This window comes from Heterodontus francisci, chromosome 32 (genome assembly GCF_036365525.1).
Source record: "Heterodontus francisci isolate sHetFra1 chromosome 32, sHetFra1.hap1, whole genome shotgun sequence".
Classification (NCBI taxonomy): Eukaryota; Metazoa; Chordata; class Chondrichthyes; order Heterodontiformes; family Heterodontidae; genus Heterodontus; species Heterodontus francisci.
In genome coordinates, this window is record NC_090402.1 from 34,434,494 (window position 1) to 34,459,910 (window position 25,417).

General features: G+C 41.0%; 1 protein-coding gene across 2 annotated transcripts in view; it reads left to right on the plus strand.

Annotated features, from left to right (window-relative positions):
• zgc:162952 (PKc_LIMK_like_unk domain-containing protein) overlaps window positions 1–25,417 on the plus strand; it is a 51,983-nt gene that overhangs the window by 21,185 nt on the left and 5,381 nt on the right. For both annotated transcript variants that reach the window (XM_068012680.1, XM_068012679.1), the window contains exons 3-8: window positions 498–619; window positions 11,704–11,752; window positions 11,866–12,015; window positions 14,768–14,941; window positions 21,881–21,964; window positions 24,612–24,698. In XM_068012680.1, coding sequence (XP_067868781.1) covers window positions 498–619; window positions 11,704–11,752; window positions 11,866–12,015; window positions 14,768–14,941; window positions 21,881–21,964; window positions 24,612–24,698 — 666 coding nt within the window. The remainder of the gene's footprint in view (window positions 1–497; window positions 620–11,703; window positions 11,753–11,865; window positions 12,016–14,767; window positions 14,942–21,880; window positions 21,965–24,611; window positions 24,699–25,417) is intronic.

Below are 25,417 nucleotides of genomic sequence, written 5' to 3' on the forward strand. Positions count from 1 at the left end.
ACTTTTAAGTGTTTGTTGCTGATGGTGACAAAAGTGGAAATTGTGCTCCATCTCCCAGGTTTATCTCTCTCTTAATCACATATTTCTTTCCCTTGCTTTACTTGGCTTTTTGTACATGATTTGGCATTGAGTTCAATATTCTAACTGACACATCCTAGTTCAGACTTTGCTTGTCATGGTAAGGATTCTTTAATCTGATTGGCTAAAAAGTTGCTTGTCCTGATCACACAGGTCCCAGATACCCTGTAGTGGATGCTGCATTATTTTAGATTTCTAATTACTGCCAGTTCCAGTGCAAAAGCTCATGGGCAAGAGGAAGTGGAATGAATGGCTGGTGCAGTTCATTCACCACTGAGAGCAAAACTCGGGCCCTTGAATTTCTAACCCTAGTTGAAGGCAACCGAGTATTTGGGTAAAATGCAGCATTGCCATTTAACACTCCTTTTTGGTGCTTCTGTCGTAATATTTTCTCTCTCTCTCTCTCTCTCTCTCATCAGGTGACGCACAATACAACTCATAAAGTTATGGTGGTAAAAATTTACAAGCAGGATGTTGACCAGGATGTCATTGTACGGGAGATCAGCCTTCTCCAGAAACTTTCTCATCCTAACATAGTCAGGTAAAAGTCAGCGATTTAAATTCCTGATGAATTGTTCCAAAAGTTCTTCATAGAGAGTTCATTAACTAATGGTAATTATAAAATTGAATGACACCCCTTTTCCACAATATTTGCTGCACAAAAAGCCTATAATTCATTGATGTTTATATTTGCTTTTACTTCGCTGGTGATATTGGCAATTGCCCATTTCTAGTTGTCATAGAAATTATTTATTTTATAACTTAGTAGCTTGCCGGACCACTTAAGAGGGTATTAAGGGTCAACTGCATAGTCTGGGGTCACAAAGTCCAGACTGGGTATGGATGGGAGGTTTACTTCCCTAAAAGGACATCAGTGAACCAGTTAGATTTTGACAAAAAAAATCAGCAGCTTTTAGGCCACAAATCACTGGATTTATTGAATTTAATTTCACAATTTACTAGTCCAGTAACTACTACACTGCCATACCCAGAATATCTTTATATATATATATATCGATCCATCCATATATATCTTGTTTCTAACATATTTATATCACAATTCAGATGCTAAAGTATAAAAGGTATGAAGAAAGGTCAATTATTTTGTAGGTGTTGCTGATCTTCATAGCCCATGGGGGTGAAGGATTTACAATTACCTGCTAATTCACAATAAATACTTTCAGCAATTGCCCTGTAATTGGCCTAAGCGTCTATGCGGGGAATAGTATGCTCTCCCCTGCGGCAGATTTGGAGGGGGGGGGGGGAGAGCATATAATCTGGTGGGATGTTGTCAGGGTGCAGGAAACCCTGCTGCCACCTTCCTGCCTCTGCCGAAATTAAGTCAGGGGCTGGAAAGCCTGTGACTTCCTGTCCTGCCACCAATTGAGGCTCGTAACTGGGCAATTAATGCACAGTTATGGGCCTCATCCCGTCGCTGCCGCAATTAGCCATATAGGAATATAGGAGCAGGAGTAGGCCATTGAGCCCATCGAGCCTGCCCCGCCATTCAATATGATCATGGCTGATCATCCACTTCAATGCTTTTTTCCCACACTATCCTCATATCCCCTTATGTCATTTGTATTTAGAAATCTGCCAATATCTGCTTTAAACATACTCAATGACTGAGCTTCCACAGCCTCCTCGGGTAGCGAATTCCAAAGATTCACAATCCTCTGATTAAGAAATTTTTCCTCATCTCTGTCCTAAGTGGCTTCCCCCTTATTTTGAAATTGTGACCCCTGGTTCTCAACTCCCCAACCAGGGAAAACATCTTAGCTGCATCTACCCTGTCTATCCCTTTAAGTATTTTGTAGGTTTCAATGAGATCACCTCTCATTCTTCGAAAAGCTGAAGAATACAGGCCAATTCCCCAATCTCTCTTCATAGGACAGTCCCGCCATCCCATGAACAAGTCTGGTGAATCTTCATTACACTCCTTCAATGGCAATAATATCCTTCCTAAGGTAAGGGGACCAAAACTGCACACAGTACTCCAAGTGCGGTCTAACCAAGGTTCTATACAATTTAGTTTAGTTTAGAGATACAGCACTGAAACAGGCCCTTCGGTCCACCGGGTCTGTGCCGACCATCAACCACCCATTTATACTAATCCTACACTGATCCCATATTCCTACCGCATCCCCACCTGTCCCTATATTTCCCTACCACCTACCTATACTAGGGGCAATTTATAATGGCCAATTTACCTACCAACCTGCAAGTCTTTTGGCTGTGGGAGGAAACCGGAGCACCCGGAGAAAACCCACGCAGACACAGGGAGAACTTGCAAACTCCACACAGGCAGTACCCAGAATTGAACCCGGGTCACTGGAGCTGTGAGGCTGCGGTGCTAACCACTGCGCCACTGTGCCGCAAGACTTCACTGTTCCTGTACTCAAATCCTCTTGCGATAAAGGCTAACATACCATTAGCCTTCCTAATTGCTTGCTGCACCTGCATGTTCGCTTTCAGTGACTTATTGACAAGGACACCCAGGTCCCTTTGTACATCTATACTTTCTAATTTCTTACCATTTAAGAAATACTCTGCACATCTATTCCTCTTACCAACTATATTACCACATTATATTCCATCTGTCACGTTCTTGTCCACTTGCTAAGTCTGTCCAAACCCTCTTGAAGCTGCTTTGCATCTTTCTGACAACACACATTCCCACCTAGTTTTGTGTCATCCGTGAACTTGGAAATACTACATTTGGTCCCCACATCCAAATCATTGATATATATTGTGAACAGCTGGGGCCCAAGTACTGATCCCTGCAGTACCCCACTAGTCAGAGCTTGCCATCGCGAGAATGACCCGTTTATTCCTACTCTCTGCTTTCTGCCTGTAAACCAATCCTTAATCCATGCCAGTATATTACTATGTGCTTTAATTTTGCTAACCAACCACCTGTGGATACCTTATCAAAAGCCTTCTGAAAATCCAAGTATACCACATCTACGATTCCCCTTTATCAATTCTGTTCATAACATCCTCAAAAAACTCAAACAGGCTCGTCAAACATGATTTCCCATTCATAAATCCATGTTGACTATGCCCAATCAATCATAATTATCCAAATGTCCATTTATCACATCCTTTAGAATAGATTCTAGCATTTTCCCAATGACTGATGCAAGGCTAACAGGTCTGTAATTTCCTGTTTTTTCTTTCCCTCCCTTCTTAAATAGTGGGGTGACATTTGCGACCTTCCAATCTGCAGGAACCAGTCCAGAAACTATAGAATTTTGGAAGATGATCACTAATGCATCCACTATCTCCATAGCTACCTCTTTCAACACTATGGGACGTAGAATATTAGGTCCTGGGGACTTATCAACCTTCAGTCCCATTAATTTCTCCAATACAACCTTCTTACTAATATTAATTTCCTTCAATTCCTCATTCCCCTAATCCCTTGGATCTCTAATTCTGGGAGATTTATTGTATCTTCCTCAGTGAAGACAGACACATTTCTGCCATTTCTCTATTCCCCATTATAAATTCTCCTGACTCTGCCTGTAATTAACCCACATTTGCCTTCTCCACACGTTGCCTTTTTACGTACCTATGGAAGCTTTTACAGTCTGTTTTTATATTTTTTTGCCAGCTTACATTCATATTCTAGTCTCCCTTTCTTTGTCCTCCTTTGCTGTATTCTAAAATCCTCCCAATCCTCAGGTTTACTACTATTTCTGGCAATTTTATAGGCCTCTTCTTTTAATCTTATACAAACCTTAACTTCCTTTGTTATCCATGGCTGACTGTCTTTACTTTTGGGGTCTTTGTGCCTTGAAGAAATGTGTAATTGCTGTAAACTATGTAATATTTCTTTAAAGACTATCCATTGCCTATGTACTTAATGTATTTTCCCAATCCAGCTCAGCCAATTTGCCCCTCAAGCCTTCATGATTTCATTTGTTCAAATTTAACATCCTGGCTTCAGATTGAACTACCTCACTTTCAAACATAATATGAAATTCTATCATATTATGGGTCACTCATCCCTAATGGTTCTTTTACAAGATTATTAATTGGCGGGCAGCCCTGTTGCCGCAAGGGAAGCATGGCAGGAAAAACTGTGCAGGCTGCTTGCAGGGGGCAGGGACGGGTATTCCCTCGTTAAAAGGCAACTAGTGCTTGAATGAGGGACCTGACAATGGGAAGGGGGAGCCCGCTGACAGCCACATCCCTGCCCTCATTACCCCAAACCCACGAGACCCCTCCCGCCCTGACCTACCTGTGGCCTGGGTCCAGCGCCGCTCCTTGGCCTCAGGTGGGTGCTCCACCAGCAGCAGTTCTCCCCCATCGCCTGGATAAAATCCAGGCCTATAAATTAGATCACTTCCACACGGGGTTTGCCCAACATTTGCCATTTTAATTGCATGGGATAAAACCTAAAGTATGCAAAAGCACATTATACATCAGTGGTGGAATAGAAAGCATTGAAGGGGAGTGTGAGCACTGAAGGAGCAAAGTTTATTTTCCAGCTAGGTTGGAGGCACACAATTCTGACCTTTGATACTGCATTTTCTATTATTTGGAGCTTACTAAGATTTTGCTTTTCAAGCCTGGAAGAAAGGTACTAAATGCTTTTTAAAAAAAAATTATATAGGCTTCAACGCATTATGAGGAGTTGATTTTTAACTTCTTTCTCAGGTGAAAACTGCCATTGCGGATCAACACCCCACCCCATTATAGAAACCAGCGAATTTAATCTCAAACATGAAAATGTAGCTCTATAACTTTCAAGTAAATGGGCTGATGCCTCAGTTAAAAGAATGGATGGAGGAATGTCACGCAAAAACACCAGGGTAGATTTTGCTCTGTATCGCTGGGGCATTAAGCATCACACAGATGAAGTGCAGGTTTCCTTACCAAATCCTTTGGATTCTCCTTCTGTTCATTTAAGTGGAAGGAAAATCAGGCAGGTTTGTTACTGGCAGGTGAATTGCCTCACCAGATATTTCTCTCTGTGCTGTTTCCAGGCAATGCTCAACACCCCGGTGGTAAGACCAAAATCTGCCCCACTATTATTGGAATCCCTCATTTCCCATCTAGCTTGCTCTTTTGATCCTGTTTTTAAAGGTTTATTTCTCTCAGAAACCACCAGCTTATCTTAAATCTTTTCTCTCCAAGATTTGTGCACAACCAACAGTGGTAGAAGGAAGTTTGTTTGATTTGTTTAAATAGCTTTGCGAACCACCCTTCAACTGATCCAGTTAATTCTGAATGACTTCAAACCAAGTCTTGCTCTTCAGACAATATTGCTGATTCAGTTTGAGCTTCCAGCTGGTCTGATTTCGATGACTGTGAAAACCCCTAGTCCCAATGAAGAGAAAGTGCCTTTTTGTTTGATATGTTAATAAGCTGCCACATAGGTTTAAAAAGCTGTCAGTGTCGAAGTAACAACTGTCAGACTCCAGTCTAAATGAAAGCCCATTTTCCTTGTGAAACACTACCAAGCTACCATATGCATTGAAAAGTTGACAGCTTAAAAAGCTGGTGATAGGCCTGCATACGATTATACACGTATTAAAATTCTAGGGAATAACATTGATACAAAATACATCAGGCTGCATAGCAATGAAATAACAGTTCCACCTAGTCTGACAATTCCATTTTCTACTTCAGTAAAATGGCTTAAATGCAAGGATATAGTGGTAAATTCACCAAAGCCACTCTTCAACAGGGAGCCACACTCAAAGGGAGAGCAGATCAGAGATCGGGCTATTGACTTTAGTGTCAGTTCTTTGATTTGTGATTTCTTAGTGTGTAGCTCCATGCTGGAAGTGCAGTATCAATGAATTAATTGAATAGTCTTACAAATGAATTTAGTTTCAGACATTTAGAATTTGGAATTGCAGGAAGTAGGTGTTAACTTTCAAATAGTTAGCTTTTTAAAAATCAATTTGTCTAACCAAATCTGCCATGAAGTAGAATTCTGATTGGTTGAGCATTGCGCTTTCAAAATCATTACAAGTTCCTTTGTGACAGTCCAATGGCATTGAATTGGCAACAACCTTCGCAACAAAGTGAAAGCTCAATATCTTGATTAGAAAAACCACTGGCCCCTTCCTTCATTCCAATATTCTCAGGCAGTACCTAAGAATATATCACAAGATCATCTAAACAGTTTCTGTTACTTTCAGTAGATGGAATGAAGGCCAACAAGATTATAGCGTCCTTGAATAGTGTAAAGGAACTCTGCTTTGACTGTACAGGAAAATTGAGGATTGCAGGCCTACTGCCAGCCTTGCCCTTTAGTTGACCTGTTATTCAGGAATACCTAGTTTAGAACATCACTGCTAACTTTTCTAACTTGCAGTATATTTAATGTGTGAGGTCTCTTATTGAAATGATATTCAGATATTTGAAATTTTGATTTTATACTTTGCTATGCATATTGCTATGTATCTGATCTTTATATCGGAATGACAATTCCACTGATAGCAGAAACTAATGGGTTGTTCCAACATTCATTTTTTGACTTGTTAAACAATGTTATTATTTAAGGGATAACTGTCCAACTGTCACTCTTGGCAAGAAGTGGAACTTGTCGGCAAATCGTGGGGCTGATTTTTCACCCATTAATCCTTTCAGCTGTGGAAGACTTCAGAGTTGAGCCAGATCCTGGTCCACTTCTAATGTCCACGTGTGCACACTCTAGCAGGGGCCGCTGGTTATCGATCAGTACCAGGAATTATGGCTCCCTTTCTTCTCCAGTGCTCATGCCACTGAAGCTAATCATAGTGCCCCTACCGCCACCCACCAGAGACCAGTCAACTCCACACAGATTTTTGGGACCTTCCAGTCTAAATAGCTCAATAGCCACTCAGAGGGCAGCATCCTTTTTTTTAAACAGTTATGTCCTATACACTCAGGCAGGGTACAGATGAAAAATGCTAACATGCAAGTCAGAAAAAGATGGACAAAAATGACGTGTCCAGTTCCAAAACCATAGTTCCCATAATTGCATCTAACAGACCATTAAATAGAGGGTAAACTGTGGTATTGCCCAGGAGTAAAGTATATCAGATGATAATTTGCTAATCTAAATTTGTCTCACACAAGTGCTGAGAAAATAATACTTTACTGTTTTAATAATGTTACTACATATAGAACAAATAGATTAACTCTACACAGATGCAAAGAATTAAAAAAAAATACATGTGATGCAATAATAATGCCATATATCTTAATGAAAACCTTTCTGAAGTTATCATGGGTGATCAGTAAACATTTTTAATATGTTGTATTTTTATTACTTGCTCTGAATGTACATACTGTGAAGTACAGTATCAAAACTATATTACTGCAATTTCTTTGATAATTTACCTTATTCTGGACCCAGCTGCAGACTGCTTTGCTTGCAGATGCATGGTGTGCAATTCAATGGTTTCTTAAAATTATAAAGGAATTATTAATAATTAGCCAAGACAAAAGGAACATTAAGTGATTATAATATGCAGGCAGAGCTAAAGGTTGTAGTAAGAACTTACTCAGAATCTCAGCTGGCTGGGAAAATGGAACAAATCTAAGATTCACTCAATGAGAGTTATTTTGACTTAGCACCATAGTGTAAAATGTGAGATAGAGAAACAGCAGTTTGTTCTTAGATCTCTCCCGATTTTTATTTCCATTACTCTCAAAGTGTGCTTTGTTTGCCTCTGCATTGTCATCAAATCCCCTCAAGATCTGATTTTTTTTTTAGGACTTTATAAATATTTTTGCAGCACACCCAAGAAATTTCTGTCAGACTGTAAGTACTTGATCCAGATTTTCATGCTTTAATATTGCGAGCAAACTGCCATTCAAATTCTGTTTTCAAAATGCACTAAATGATCTTCCTTGGAGTTACTCATGGGACGTCTATATCTACAGATTGGTTGTGATCTTTAACTGCAAAAAAGTATCTGTGTTTAACTTGCCTTCCCTTTGAAGTCACTGTTCAAGCACTCCCTGTGGCAAACTGGTTAGACCCATGCTGAAGTCAATTAGAGGCTAATTGTTGCGCAAAATTTTTGTAGGTTGACAGTTGTCCTTAAAGAGAGACCAGTTTACCAATATAGAAAAAGTAGGTAATGGCTGGCTTGCTTTCTTTATAAAAAATAATGTTTTTTATCTGTTACAAAGTGTGACACTAAGCATGGTGTCTGATGTGATAGGTACCAACCAGTTGCAAGGATTTTGTTTTTACATTTAGATACAATTTTACCATATTCACAGAACGTTTGGAATTTGTACATTGTTGCTGAATAATCCGATACAGCTTTTCTTTTATTCATTCTCAAGACATGGATGTCGCTGGAATGGCCAGCATTTATTGCCCATCCCTCATCAGAAGATGGTGGTGAGCCACCTTTTTAAATCCCTGTAGTCCATTTGTGAAGGTACTCCCACAGTGCAATTAGGTAGGGAGTTCCAGCATTTTGACCCAGGGATGATGAAGGAATTCTACAATATGTTTAAATTAGGATGGTGTTTGACTTGAAGGGGAAGTTGAAGGTGGTGGTGTTCTCATTGTAGGAAATGTGGATTCTCTCATTTTTAATGGCTTTTTAATATGTTTGTGCATTATGAATTTTATGTGCCCTTTAATATGTTATGTATAAGCTTTTCGTAGATGAAGGGTTAACTTTAGATACAGTGAGTATGGGAAAATGCTGCTTGTGTAGCTTCAGTTAGTCAAAATCACATTGTTAGGAGGACTAATAACATGAATGGATAAGAGGGAACAGAAAGAGCACATGTTGAAACTATGTATCAGGATGTAATAAAGGAATGGGCTATGTATAAACTAAGGGACTTTGAAGTGATAATTCATGGGTGCAAAAGCCAGTAAATCTGGCAGGTGTTCATCTTAAAAGAGACCAGCAATGGATTGTCAGTACACCAAGGACACCTTGTTTTGCACAAACATGTACCCATGTGAAAATATGAAATTTATTAATGAAAGGACTGACAGATAAATGGCAGAACCAATCAAAGTTACAATATGTAAGGATTAACCACTCAGGGCCTGACATGTACATCGAAGCACAGAAAGAGCCTCTGGTTAGGGAGGATAAATGTACCGACTTGGAGAGTTTTGGTGTGCAGATTCAAAGAAGACAAAGAGAGTTACAAGAGAAGAGGAATCACCACTGGAGCCAGTGGAGAATAAAGGCCATCCGGACTAGGATATCAACTTGGATTTGTTAAGTATTGCTTTTTGCCTGAATAAATCATTCTGATATCACTACATCAGGTGGCTCCTTGTCTGAATTCCTATTGTCTGGCCCAAGAACAAATTATAAGTAAGGTTCTAAATCTTACACCATGCACCTGTTGCCTTTGTCCTTCTAGTTGGTGGTGGATATGGGTTTCAGAAGTGCTGGCAAGCCTATTACAAGTAATAGAGAAGATGGAATTACACCTTGGAAATAGGAACCTCAAAAGTATGGGACATCAGAAGTTGCTTAGTCCATCAAAAAGAGTGCATTAAAATTTGTACCATTGTGGACTCTGTTGATCCAAACGCGTTCCTGAATCAACCAGTTCCACGGCAAACCTGTAGGAGGATCAATTTCTGAATGCAGCCTTATAATCTGCACCAATCAACTTTGATATAATACATTCTAAAGCTGTAATTTTCACAATCCCAACATAGGATCCATGATAACCGAAGGCCATATGTGTGTATTCTCACCTCTTTCACCATTAATCTAATAACATTTGTAATTCCTTTAAAACAAAAAAGCTAGATAATTTACAAAACAGGTCTTGTTACTATTGGGCATTTGGAAAATGCTGAACTGGACCACTTGGAAGCAGAAGAAGACATCATGCACGGAAAGGAAAACAAAGTTTTAGAAAGAAAGGACAAAAGAGATAAAGCCCTGTGATGATAACTACCTATCCAAGAAGCAGTTACAAGGCAGAATGATGAAGAACCCTGCTTTTGCACTGTGTAATGCCCACAATTTGTATTCTTTGCACTAGAGACCAATAGAAGTGATTTTTGGAAAATACTGATGGTGAAGCTAGTAAAACCAGTGCAAAAGCCCTTGGGGAGGAGAAATAGGGGCAGAAGAATATTTGAAAATACTGTCTAAGCCATAAGAGGGCAGATTTTCAAAATATGTTATGGATTTATGGTATGTTATGGTAGGGTGTTGAACCAATACTTCACATCTGTCTTCACCCAAGAGAAAGAGGATGTAGATATGGAACTTAGAGAGAGAGACTGTGAGGTTCTTGAGCAAATTGTCATGGGGAGTGACAAGGTATTGGAGGTATTGGAAAGCTTAAAAGTGGACAAATCTCCAGGTCCGGACGATTTGTGTCCCAGGATGCTGTGGGAGGCGAGGGTGGAGATTGCAGGGGCTCTGACCCTAATTTTTAATTCCTCTCTGGCCACAGGGGAGGTGCCAGAGGACTGGAGAACAGCTAATGTGGTCCCACTATTTAAGAAAGGTTGTAGAGATAAGATAGGGAACTACAGACCAGTGAGTCTCATGTCAGTGATAGGGAAACTATTGGAGAAAATTCTGAAGGAGAGAATCTATCACCACTTGGAGAGGCAAAATTTGATTATGAATAGTCAGCATGGCTTTGTCAGAGGGAGGTCATGCCTAACAAATTTGATTGAATTTTTTGAGCATGTGACCAGGTGTGTAGATGAGGGTAGTGCAGTTGATGTAGTTTACATGGATTTCAGCAAAGCCTTTGGCAAGGTCCCACATGGGAGACTTATCAAGAAAGCAAATGCACATGGGATACAAGGTAACTTGATAAGGTAGATTCAAAATTGGCTTAGCTGTATGAGACAGAGAGTGATGACAGACGGCTGTTTTAGTGACTGGAAGCCAGTGGCGTACCCCAGGGATCTGTGCTGGGTCCCCTATTGTTTGTCATTTATATAAACGACATAGATGACTACGTGGGGGGTAGGATCAGTAAGTTTGCGGATGACACAAAGATTGGCCGAGTGGTTAACAGTGAGCTGGAGTGTCTTAGGTTACAGGAAGATATAGACGGGATGGTCAAATGGGCAGAAAAGTGGCAGATGGAATTTAATGCTGAAAAGTGTGAGGTGATGCACTTTCTGTGATTTATGGCATTGTGATTCAGCTGCCTATTATAGTACCACCTGAATTTCACTTTGAAACCAGAATCATCTGGTTTCTATAATAGGTGGCTGCTCCACATCACTAGTTTTACACCAGGAAGGCAAATTACAAATCTAGCCTAGAAAATGAAAACCACCATCTACCATCCCTAGTCACCAGAGCCAGGAAATTCCTTGGAGCTGCTCCCAGTCTGCCAGCTATAATTCGCTGGAACTGTACTAAAACTCCATTTACACAGCACTTCCTGTGAAGCAATATTAGAGGAGAGGGGAACCAGATCCAAGGAATTTCCTGGCCTAGATTTCATCCTGCTACCACAAATTTATTAGTTAACAAGGGAACCAGGTTTTCTTCTAAATACATGAAAGATATTGCTCGCTATTTCAAGGTCAAAAAATCGTAGCTCCAAGTATCAAATTCATCGTGGAAGAATTTACTGGTGTCACACAGATTAATGCAACTTGTGAACTGCTGTACAAAATGTTTTTATGTTGACTTTTTGCAGATACCTTGGGGTGTGTGTTAAAGAGGATAAACTGTACCCTATGCTTGAGGTAAATACTATTACATGTAAATATCACTTTATCTCTTATTTACACTGCATTTATGAAGTAATCAAATTGGTGCAGTTGCATTCTCAAATGTTTGCATGTGCTTTACTTTACAGTATGTTAATGGTGGATGCCTGGAAGAACTGCTAGCCAATAAAGAGGTTAACCTCACTTGGAAGGAAAAAGTGGATCTTGCATCAGACATTACACGAGGAATGGTGTACCTGCACTCAAAGAATATCTATCACAGGGACTTAAACTCCAAGGTAACAGATTGTGCCTTCACATATTCAAATATTCAGCATGCCTTCAAATTAATTGTCACAAAAAATATGTTCTTAAAAATCTCAAACATGTCACTGTAATTTTTGAAATAGTTTTTTGCACCTGAAGCTCATTGATTGCTATTGAATAATTTATGTTTTTATTGCAGTTCCTAAATCAGAGTTGCTTTAAATGAGGAACTGGGTAGAGCAGTGCATTAAATTGCTACTGTTCCATTCCTGGGAGCTGGGTTTGAATCTAGGCCACACTCTCTGAGTCTGAAACTGATATAGTGCCATGCTTCCCTCCTCTAACTGTAGAATGGCTTTAAAAAGATTGAAGTGAGTGCAACTCACGAATGGAAAACATAGGATGATTGACAGCCCAATTATCCAAAGAAATATCAAAGTAGCTGTCCAAATGCAGCTAATAACCAATTCAGAGAACAAAAAGAGAACATAATATTTATCAGCTTCCTGTAAAATATTTATCAGCTTTCTGTTCAATTTTCAGATAGCTGTAAATGAATAATGCCCTTTATTGAGTCAAATAAAGACCATTGGTTCTTTATCATTTGATAGAAAGCATGTTGTGTAGGAGGAAGATAATAAGGATGCACGTTCCTGTTTACAACAAACGAGCTGCTTTTATTCATACTCTCTTTCAGTGTATTTTTTGAAAGTTATTATTTGACTGGGATTGCACTGTTAGGTTTTTCAGCTCCTGATATCACACAAAACGCCCACCACTCTGCTTGTAGTGCTTATTAGATGTTGTTGAATCATTCTTGAAGAATTGAAAGCCGTTTTTAAAAAAAATTTATTTAGAGATACAGCACTGAAACAGGCCCTTCGGCCCACCAAGTCTGTGCTGACCAACAACCACCCATTTATACTAACCCTGCAGTAATCCCATATTCTCTACCACCTACCTACACTAGGGGCAATTTACAATGGCCAATTTACCTATCAACCTGCAAGTCTTTGGCTGTGGGAGGAAACCGGAGCACCTAGCGAAAACCCACGCGGTCACAGAGAAAACTTGCAAACTCTGCACAGGCAGTACCCAGAATTGAACCCGGGTCTCTGGAGCTGTGAGGCTGCGGTGCAAACCATTGTGCCACCCCATTTCCCATAATATACAGCATGTTCATATTTAAACATGAAACAGCTCTTATTCAGATCACAAAAAGGAAGTGTCACATCAAATATTCCATTTCAACTTGGTAACAAAGGTTACAGAAAATAGAAAAGGAAAGGTGATGGTGCTTACACATAAGGGGACTTATTTAGAGTTGTGCATTTTGTAACCTCTATGTTCTGAGAGTGGGAGAGATAAGACTAAATTAATTAATTCTAGTTTAGAGCGGTATTAACACAGGCAATCATGAGCCACGCCAAACTTGATAAAGCAAATGGCAAAGGTTGTTTGGATAGACATTTGAAAGAAAAAAACACTTGCATTTATATAGCACTTTTCACATCCTCAGGGCTTCCCAAAGTGCTTTATAGCCAATTAAATACTTTGGAAGTGGACTTGCTATTATAATGTAGGAAGTGCATCAGCCACTGTGCACAACAAGGTCCCACAAGCAACTATGAGATAATGATCAGATAATCTGCTTTAATAATTTTGGTTGAGGAATAAATATTGCTGGAACACTTGGGAGATCTCCCTTGCCCTTCTTCGAAATAGTACCATGGGATCTTTTACGTCCACCTAAGAGGGTTTAATATTTCCTTTGAAAGATCTCTGACTGTGCAGCTCTCCCTCAGTACAGTACAATAATGAAGTGCCAACATAGATAATGAGCTCAAGTCTCTGCAGTGGGACATGAACCCGCAATCTTGTGATTAGAACGGACGGCAGAAATGGGTAAGTAATTAATTCATTAATTTTACTAAATTAACATTTCAATTTTGGTCAGTTGCCGAGCGGTGGGGGCTGCCACCACAAGGCCTCGCCGCTGCCGCCAGCAATATCGGGTCGGGCCTTCCTGGTGTTGCAATAAAATTTTGATGCTTTCCAGATCAATTGAGTATTGTAATTTTGTATAAAAGATCCTGGAGGCAATAAAATATCCAATTCTGATTGATAACCAAATCACTTACACCAAGAATAGTTGGTCCAGCAGTTTAACTCAAAGGCCAATAGGCCTCTCAACTCAAGCATGATGTGATATCATGATATCAAAGGGAGCCATGGGTTGTCCCATGCTTTCAGTTTATTCTGCGTTGAGGTTTGGAATCATGCTATTGGCACTGGGTATGTCTACCTAACCAAACACTGATTCCATTTGCTGTGGAGCCAGCTATAAATTGACATGCCTGGAATCAAACTGCTTTATACAAATTCATTTTAAACATTGCTTGGTCCTAAACTGGTAAAATCTTGGGCTTTTCTTAAGAAGCTTTCAACATTATTTTGCTCAGCATTGAGGTTGAATGCTCATGTTTTGTCACAAAGCCAACTTTTCCTGAGTGTGTATACATACAGTTCAAGAGCTCCTTTGCTGATGTATAAGCTAGTATACCATTGGTTTATTTCATTATAATGTTCAAACTTAGTTCCAACTTAACTGTAAAATGATTGAATTGTATGAGTGTATACTTTTGTGCAAAGGTTATCTGTTCTTAATTTTTAAAAAAGTGTTTTGTAAATATTATTTTCAAAGCAATTCATAGTAATTCCCAAATAATGACTTGCCCCAACATCATGCGTTTATTAATTTACATGTATTTTCTTTTACATCAGAACTGCTTGATCAGGGTAACAGCGCGTGGGAGAGAGGCCTTAGTTACAGACTTTGGGCTGGCACGAGAAGTAGTCGAGCTGCCCACGAAGGATCTTGAACGGAAGCTGTCGTTGGTAGGATCAGCTTTCTGGATGGCACCTGAAATGTTACGTGGTGAACCTTATGACAGAAAGGTAAAGTGCAACCAATTTTCCCACAGTTCTAAATTTGGACAATGGTCCAATTCCTTTTCTTCACCTTTCTCACACAATAACAGGATCCAAACTTATTTGGATGTGTAGCATTAGAAAATATGCAAAATAAAAAAAAAATTGATAGAAGTACAAACATAACATGAAATCATACTCTCTCATCTCTTTGGAGTAGAATCCAGTTTAAATTCTCTTAGAGCTTTGCTTCTCACATGTAATATTATTCCCTAATTTAGATTTCATGTCCTTATTTGTTTGGTTTAATCATAGAATGGTTACAGCACAGAAGGAGGCCTTTCGGCCCATCGGGTCTGTGCTGGCTCTCTGGAAAAGCAACTCACCTAGTCCAACTCCCCCGCCTTTTCCCCTTAGCCCTGCAATTTATTTTGCTTCAGATAATTATCCAATTCTCATTTGAAGGCCTCCATTAAATCTGCCTCTACCACACTTTCAGGCAGAGCATTCCAGATCCTAACCATGTGCTGCATTTTTAAAAAGTTTTTTCTCAAGGTGCCATTGTTTCTTTTGCCACCTTAAATTGGTGTCCTCTGATTCTCGACACTTCCACCAATGGGAACAATTTCTCCCTATCTACTCTGTCCAGGTCTCTGATGATTTGGAAAACCTCCATCAAATCCCCTCTTAATCTTCTCTTCTCCAAGGAGAACAGCCCCAGCTTCTCCAATTATCCACATAACTGAAGTTTGTCATCCGTGGAACCATTTTCGTGAATCTTTTCTGCACCGTCTCTAATGCCTTCACATACTTCCTAAAGTGTGGGTCCGAGAATTGGACACAGTGGGCGGTATTTTATGCTCTCTCCTGTGGCGTGTTTGGAGGCGGGTGGAGGGCATTTAATCAGGCAGGATGGTGGCAGGTGGGGAACCCCACCACCTACGCCCCAATGAAGTCTGAGGTGGGAAGGCCTGTGGCCAGTCTTCTGTGGACAGAAAAAGAAGAAGATTGCCCAATTACCATCTTACCATCGCCACTGGTATTAACTCAGCGGCGGGCGGGCCTGTCGCCACACGGGGGACATGAAAGGCAAACTCATGTGAGGTTGCTTTTGGTCACCCGGGGATCCCTCATTCAAAGGCACTCAGTATCTGATCGGGGGACCCAGCATCAGGAAGGGGAACGCCCGCTGAGAGTCACCACGCTACCCTTGCTGCCAAATCCCCTACAACACCTATCCCCGCTCTGCAAAACCCCTCCTGCCACAATTTACCTCTGGCCTGGGTAGCTCCGCAATCCTGGCCCTCTGGTGGGTGTCTTTCTAACAGCAGCCACCGCCTCCCCAGTTGCGCTGCCGGTCTCTGATTGACTGGCAGCTCTCAGCAGGCGGGGCTTCCCACCCCTGGGGTTCTGATCCTGGGAAAGGCCCCCCTGCCCGTGGCCTCTCAAGTGCCTGATTGGCTTGGCCTACAGTGGGCCTTCCCCAAAGGTGGCAACGTGGGTCTCTTGCCAGCTCTCCAGCCAGTTGCTGAGACCCCCATCACCCCCAGAAAATTCCCTCCAATACTCCAGTTGAGGCCGAACCAGGATTTTATACAGGTTCATCATATCTTCCTTGCTTTGTACTCCATGCCCCTATTTATAAAGCCCAGGATCCCATACGCTTTATAACTGCTTTCTCAACCTGCCCTGCCACCTTCAATGATTTTTGCACATATACCCCCAGGTCCCTCTGTTCCTGCTGCCCCTTTAGAATTGTATCCTTTATTTTATATTGCCTCGCCTCGTTCTTCCTACCAAAATGAATCACTTCACACTTCTCTGCATTATATTTCATCTGCTACTTGTCCGCCCATTCCACCAGTCTAAGTCTTTTTGAAGTTTATCACTATCCTACTCAATTCACAATATTTCCAAGTTTTGTGTCATCCGCAAATTTTGAAATTGTGCCCCCTACACCAAAGTGCAGGCCATTAATATAGATCAAGAAAAGCAGTGGTCCTAACATCGACCCCTGGGAAACTCCACTATATCTCTTCTAGTTTGAAAAATAACCGTTCACCACTATCTCTGTTTCCTGCCACTCACCCAACTTCATATTCATGCTGCTACTGTCCCATTTATTCCATGGGCTTTAACTTTGCTGACAAGCCTGTTATGTGTCACTTTAAGGAATGCCTTTTGGAATTAAATCCAGGTACACAACATCAATCGCATGATCCTCATCAACCCCCTCTGTTGCTTTATCAAAAAAAGTTAGTTAAACATGATTTGCCCGTAACAAATCCATGTTGGCTTTCCTTAAATAATCCATATTTATCAAAGTACCGTTAATTTTGACTTGAATTATCATTTCTAAAAGCTTTCCCAGCATCGAGATTAAACTCCTGGCCTGTAATTGAGGGACTTATCCTTACAAGCTTTTTTGAATGAAGTATAATATTTGCAATTCTCTAGTCCTCTGGCAACATCCCTTTATCTAAGGAGAATTGGAAGATTATGGCCAGTGCCTCCACAATTTTCATGCTTATTTCCCTCAGTATCCTTGGATGCAACTCATCTGGCCGTGGTGACTTAACAATTTTAAGTACAGTCAGTATATCTAATACCGCCACTATCAATTTTTAGCCCATCCATTATCTCAATGATCTCCTTTTTCACTATGACTTGGGCAGCATCTTCCTTGGTAAAGACAGATGCAAAGTACTCATTTAGTATCTCAGCTATGCCCCCTGCCTTCATGCATAAATTCCCTTTTTGGTCCCTAATCAGCTCCACTTCTCCTTTTACCATCCTTTTACTAATCAATGGTTTATCTTCAACCCTTTCAGGACTGAATAGATTGAAGATTAAGCTGGGCCCATTCTTAGACACAGATTTGCCACAGGGCTAACTGAAAGGCCTAAAGCTGGCCTGAAATTTGGTGTCAGGCCTTATTAACATCTGTTGCATGAACTGCCAATGCTTGTCACACCTCCACAGACAGCTCACGCATTGAAGATGATGAATGTTGGGCTGCTTATGTCCCAGTGGTCAGTCCTGGGAGCTGGATGATTGTGTGGGGTTTGATTGTGATGTTTTTAAAGTCAGGGAGAGCACTTTTGCCCCGCAGAAATGGGTATTTATAATATTAAATAAAAGATCAAAGCAGTCCACCTGATTGTCAGCCCATTCATCACCCTAAACATCAAATCCTTCCAGCCCCAATACACCATGGCTGCAGTGTGTACCATCTATGGGATGCACTGCAGTGAATGACCAAGGCTTCTTTGGCAGCACCTCCCAAACCCGCAACCTCCACCACCTCGAAGAACATGACCACCTCCAAGTCACACCCCATCCTGACTTAGACATATGTCGCCATCGCTGGGTCAAAATCTTGCAAATTCTCGAGCCAATAGTATTGTGGGAGCATCTTCACCACGTGGACTACAGTGGGTCAAAAAGACTCACCACTACCTTTTCAAGGGCAAGTGGGAATGAACAATAAATGCCAGCCTTCCCAGCGAGGCTCACATCCCACAGAATGATAAAAACAATTCCGTCGGGGTCCTATTGATGCCATAAGATCCTAATTTCCACCGGCTAATGATGCAGCTGCTTTTTCCAGGCTGCTTATTTCAAAGCCCTCACCAAATGATGGGAGCCCAAGGAGCAGCAGCAGACATGGGGCAATATGTGCTGCACTGCAATTTTCACCATGCTACCATCCTGTTCTTACCCAGCAGTGAGGATGAAAATCATCCCTTTTCGGGCTCAATTCCTTATATCTGGCACTGTTTACTGCTGCTTTCAGATTATCACTCTACTTCTGTTGGCATCTATTAGAGAACACTGGAATGGAATCTTGTCATTACTGCCTAGATGGTAATCAATGGAAAGGATCATCTGCCCTTTGTAAAATTCACATAAGCCAATAGAATAAAAATCAGGTGGCTTCTATAAGGGATATATGATCTGCTCTGCACGATGGCCACCTAAGATGGTGTAGATGCAAATCTACCCATATAGAGTGGAATATTTGAAAGCCAGTGGCCCTGTTTGCATCAGTTAGAAAGCATGGAATGTAATATTCTAAAGGCAGGGAAATATATTTTTACGGCTAAAACACAACTAAAGACTTTCTGATGCAGCATATTTCCTTACGATTCTGTAATTTAATTACTTGAGCTACATTTTAACATTTGAGCCTTGAAAAGGGCCTATTGAATGTATTCTAAACCAATAAAAATATGTAAATCATTTATGAGTAACTCCTTATTCAATGAGTGTCTGGGCCTACATTCAACAAGGATGGACCATTATGGGTCACTCCTTTCATCATTTTCCTTTATTGTGGCCAATTTATATGACCAACCTTTTCTATTGAATAAAATCTCATTATACATTTAATACAGAGCATGCTTCATTGTGTCCGTGAAGGATTTAATTAAGAAGGTTTTGTTAATGCTGCCATGGTTTCTTCCCCATTGGCAGCTTTAATTTCATTTGTGTGCTATTCTTAATGCACTGGTTAATGCATTCTCACATATTCCTGTCCACACTATTTGAATACGGCTGTTAATTTTGTTTTAAACAGATTGATAATTCTGTCATAGTAATACAAAGCAAGAAATTTAAGAGGAATACATTAATCATTGGGCTAGGCACACACACACAAGAAATTAAACCCAGAAGTGTCTAATTCACAGGAAAGCCAGCAAGTTTCCACCTTCTTACAGGTCTTGCTAAAAATAAGAGTCCAGAAAGCAGACTTGGAATTGCATTCAGCTGTTCAAAACAAAATGCTTCATGTTACTCCTTCGCTGGCAATCCCTGTGGCAAACCTAGTTTAATGTGAACAAGTCATCCACCTTGGATCAGTGAAAGATAGATGAGAATATTTTCTTTATAGTGAGAGACGAGAAGCTGTGGTGGAGCAATAGGTCTTGGGTGTCCATATATACAAATCATTAAAAGTTGGCGTGCAGGTACAAAAAGAAATCAAAAAGACGAATGGAATACTGTCCTTTATCTCAAGGGGTTTGCAATACAAAAGTAAGGATGTGAGGTCAGATCCCATCTGGGGTACTGCATTATTTTGGGGCATCAAACCTCAGGAAAAATATATTGGCCTTGGAAGGGGTGTTATGCAGATTCACCAGAATTAGACCAGGGATTCAAGGGTTAAATCATGAGGCCAAATTGCATAAACTTGGCTTGTAGTCCCTTGACTGTAGGAGGTTGAGGGGTGATCTACTCCAGGCATGAAAAATGATTAAAGCATTTGATACAGTGGATACAGGGAAACGGTTGCCTCTGATGGGGGCAATGCAGAACACAAGGGCATAATATTAAAATTAGAGCTAGACCACTTAGGAGTAAAATCAGGAAGCACTTTTTCATACAAAAAGGTAGTGGAAACCTAGAATTCTGTCTCCCAAAAAGTTATGATTGCTGGGTCTGTTGAAATTATCAAGGCTGAGATGGGCAGATTTTTGTTAGGAAAAGGTATGAAGGGATATGGGGTGAAAACAAATGGAGTTTAGGTACAGATCAGCCGTGATTTAACTGAATGGCAGAACAGGGTCGAGGGGCTGAATGGCCTACTCCTGTTCCCATGTTCCCTCAAGGATTGCAGTGCAATTCTGACTCAAAGGCCTGAATTTTACCAGCCCCTTGACGATGCGGGTCGCGGCGCAGGGGCCGGTAAATTTCTGTGGGTAGAGGCAGAAGCGCCCGCCGCATATTACCGGTGTTGGGGGGACCTCAGTGCGACCCCTGCCCACCTGGTGGCGGGCCATTCATCTCCATATGTAAATTGACATTAATGATATTCAAATTAATTTATCTGCAGGCGGCGGCCGTCTCACGCCAATTTTACGGCCTCTGTTCGGCCTTTGTGCGCCTTCGGAACTCTGCACAGAGTTCCGAGGTGAGAACCTGGTGGAGAGGGGGGAGGAATAACATTTTCAGGTCAGGAGGGGTGGAGGAGCTGGGAAAACAATTTTGATTGGATGTGGGAATGGTGGGAAGGGGTTGAAGAGCAAATGTAAAGTGGTTGGGGGGAAAGTGTGGGTTGGTAATAAAGTTTAACTTACTGCTAATGTCCCATAAAAAACATTGGGGGCGGATGGGAAAGGGCCTCCATAATATATGGATTATTTCATAAAAATTACTTCACAATATTCCTTTAAAAATGTAAATTTCTCCTAAGGGCTTGCAGTCCTTTCAAAATGGCGCCAGATGCCCTTGCCGGGGACGTGGAGGCCGCCTCCTTATGGCATCGGGATGGCCGCTCTGCCCCCTCTATTTAAATGAGTCCCTGCGCAAAATATCGCAGGGGCTCAGCGGCGGCCACTGAATGTGGGCACACCACGAAGCGCGACGCCCGAATAAAATTCAGGCCATACTGATCTCGGGTATAATTTGCTAATGTCCTGTTCACTACTGAATTTTATCTCACTCGTTGCAGATCACAAAGATGTTATTAATTACTTAAAGGTTAGGAAAACAACATAATTTTCAGGCATAGCGCTGGTACACGCTATTAATGTAAACTGAATCTAATTCACATTGTTTTTAGAAACAGCTGCTCCACATTTTCCATTTATATTGCATTCTAATTATGTAACTCTTACCATGAATGCTAAAACACAGCATCTGAATAAAATAATTGGAGCTCTAAGGAGGTTCCATCTTTGCACTAACCATAGGATTACATAATTTGGAAGGGAAATATCCTTGTTCAGATAGACATATAGAATAGTGGCTGGTACTAATGTAAAACCCTGTGAATTATGTTTTACTTTTGCCCAGATTTCTTTGTACTATAAATTCAGAGTTTGAGTAATCTATGGTGTGAAGGTACACTGTTGACTTCTGTGAATGGATTGGCCTGATTTATCCACGAGTGCAATTGTTAATGTCTGGCACCAAATCAGTTATTTCACTGATAGTTGTTCTTAACTGTTACATATCTTTCAGGTTGATGTTTTCTCCTTTGGTATAGTATTGTGTGAAATACTTGGCAGAGTCACCGCTGATCCTGAATTTTTACCCAGAACACAGGTAGCTATAACTGATTGGTTAGCAGTCTGCACTTGAATAGCAGGACAATGGTATTTTTAAGCAGAAGGTGAAGCCACTTTGGGTGGGGCAGGATCAACTCCAAAAACTTGTTTGTAAATTTGAGATTTGCCTCATTGAAACTGTAGAATGGTTCAACCTTTTGCTTAACACAAGCCTGATACAATCACCTCATTGAACCTGAGTGAATTGTTGAGGTAAGCAGCAAAAGACTTCATTTTGTTTTGTTTCCATCTTGAACCAAATACATGGGAATGAAATTGAATGTATAAATATCATAATATAAACCAGTTTATGATTCACCAATGTGCTCCTTGGTTCTTCATCACAGAAAAAATAATAGAGAACTGTCAGCAGGCAGGATTAATTAGATGATAATAGAAAGACAAGATAAATGGTAGTTCCAAATATCGAACTGAATATTTTAAACTTGATTTCAATCTATGATTTTACGACATGTTACCAAAGTTCATAAGATAATATCTGACATGGATATAAAAGAATGAACAATTCATACATTTGTAATAAATTTTAAACCAATTCAGTAGCAACCAATTAGAAATTTCTGTAGTGAATATCTGGGAGAAAATATACCAGTCTTCTTGTGTTTGGCTATGCATGTATCAACAAGTCTAAAAAAGGCTGATGAGGCACATTTAAGTTACAGCAGTTTGACCAATGTACAAATGCAATGTTTTTTTCTGTGGATCTCTGGGTCTGCTATTGATCATGCAAAAGGCTACAACAAATGCTCACAAAGGCTGAATTTGGCCTGCAGGCCCTATATGAGTAGCCCTGTGTTACCAGAATAGATTGCGACAGGTGTTAAGGAAAACAATATGCCAAATAAGGGATATTAATTCATTGGTTGGAAACTTACATTAAACTTACAATGGAAAAAATCCTATAGTTAACTTTTAAAAAAAACTGGCAGCCAAGATGGCCACTGCAATTTGCATCTGAAAAACCATTTCACATTCTAAGGCTTCCAACAGGAGATAGAGGTCTGAGGAGCATGGACCCAGAACAATGGCTTGCTCTAAGTGATTGAATTACCTAAGATTGCTCATTGCATTCAAGGCAATCTGAACACCTTGGGCTGGATTTTACGTTGGACAGACAGGAGCTGGCCACCGACGTAAAAGTCGGTGGCGAATCCACTTCCGCCTAGCCTGGGGATCCAGTCCGCATTTTACAGGTCCCCGGCTTTAATTGTTCCGAGGTGGGACTTTCACCCACTTGCGGGAGCAAGTCCCGCCTCATTGAGCTGCTAGCCAATCAGCGGGCCGGTAGCTCTTAATCCCAACAGTGTCACTGGGAGCGTTGGCCACTGCTGGGACTGCAGCCCAGCCAAGGACATGGAGCCTGGAGTCCAGGTAAGTTTGGGTTGCCTTGCCGGGGGTAATCGGTTGGGCCCCGGCGAGGCAAGGGTGGTCGTTTGGGGGGAAGGGGGCTTCTTGCATCCTGGGGGTGGTTGAAGAAGTGGGCGTGGCCCTCAATTGTCTGGACCACGCCCGGGGAGCTGAGAGGCCGCCGGCTTTTCCCGGGCGGCCTTTTCTGGCGCCAGGATGCCCGCTTGCCACGCATAAAATCCATGTAGAGGCTGGCGAAGGCCCTTAAATGGCAGTTAATTGGCAACTTAATGGCCTTGATCGGCCTGGGCTGGACGGCCTGATTTTCACCCCCACCCGACCCGAGGGGCGGAGGTGGGAGCAGGTTGGGAAGGCCTCCCGGAACCTCCCATTCCATTTTATGCCACACCCCCACCACCATCTGGCTCGTTGGGGTATAAATATTGGCATCCTGGGGCCTGGGGAGCCACTTCCAAACCTTGACTCTCATTAGCAGGTTCGAGAGAGTACACATAGGCAGTCATTTGACCATCTGTCCATATCTGTGAAAGCTGGGAGTTTCCTTGAACAAAGAGAGACAAGCAGTTAATCAGACCGTGCAGCAGCAGGAAGAGAGCCACCTGCAAGTCTGCCTCTAAGAAAGACCTGAGCCAAGTGGGCCAGCCACAAAGTGCACTTTGACCAACCAAAGATATCAGGAATACAACCTCATCGGATGACCACCAAATCATCCAGCCTCACATTCTGTGTATTTAATTTCCATTTATTCTGGATTCCAACCACAACATCTACTTCTCACTCTGTAATCTATTTGTGTGTGTGTGATTCTCGTGTGAATGTGAGCATGAATGTGTAGCTTTTTAAAATTATTTTACTAAAATCAGGTTTGGATTGTTAAGTATAGTAAACTCACCTCTTGTTTAAACTCAAGAAAACCTGTCTGATTGGTTCTTTCACAATCACATTAAAGGTAAAAGGTAAAACAGTCACTGAGGTGGCATAACTTTTCATAACTACAGTAAATTTAAATTACAATGCAATGCTTTTACTTTTGCATAAGATACATATTAGAGAAGGTTTACTGAAATTACAGTATATTAACCAACTTAGCACCTACATGACAGAACGCTGCCTGGTAGGCAGTGGTGCAATTTAATACTATTGTCTAGGAAAGTAAAGCATTAATACCATGTGTTTGTAAGTGGTTTAACTTGGCAGGTTTTAAAGCTGTACACAATTCTCAAATAGTTTTTTTAAAAAAAACATTTTCATTCTAGGATTATGGACTCAATGCTGAAGCATTCAAGGAAATGGTGAATGGCTGTCCAAAGCATGTCCTGGAATTAACTGTTAACTGCTGTAGGGTATGGAGTATTTATGATTTACCACCATTCTTTCTACAGGGTGAACTAACTGCTCTGGTGTTAGTTATATTACACAGCCTTTGACTCTAGTAGGAACTATATCTGGGCAAAATCAGTGAGCTGTTCTATTTTAATAAAATGTGCTTCTAGGGAGGAATCAAGTTTTGATGTGTATAATAACAAAATGTTTAATATTCTTGGCGTGTTAGTTAACATCCAAGAGAGAAAGACAAGTGAATGTTACAACAACAAGAAATGCTGGAATCACTCAGCAGGTCTGGCAGCATCTGTGGAAAGAGAAGCAGAGTTAACGTTTCGGGTCAGTGACCCTTCTTCGGAACTGACAAATATTAGAAAAGTCACAGATTATAAGCAAGTGAGGTGGGGGTGGGGCAAGAGATAACAAAGGAGAAGGTGCAGATTGGACCAGGCCACATAGCTGACCAAAAGTGAATGTTACAGTTGGGGCATTCTGTCGGAACTGGTGTAATAGTAGGACAGGCCCTTTAAAGTTTTCTTCCTTTATGACACCAGTTCATGGGTCACGAGAGCAAATGGATTAAAATAAAAGGGTTAAAACTTTTGTAAAAATGGCAGACATGGGAACCTCACGTGAATGTGTTACTACATTTGTTACTAATAACATAGAGTAATTTCAACTCCCAATATTGACTCCTAACTTTTTTTTAATGAAACCTGCGCTATCCTGGCCAATCTAG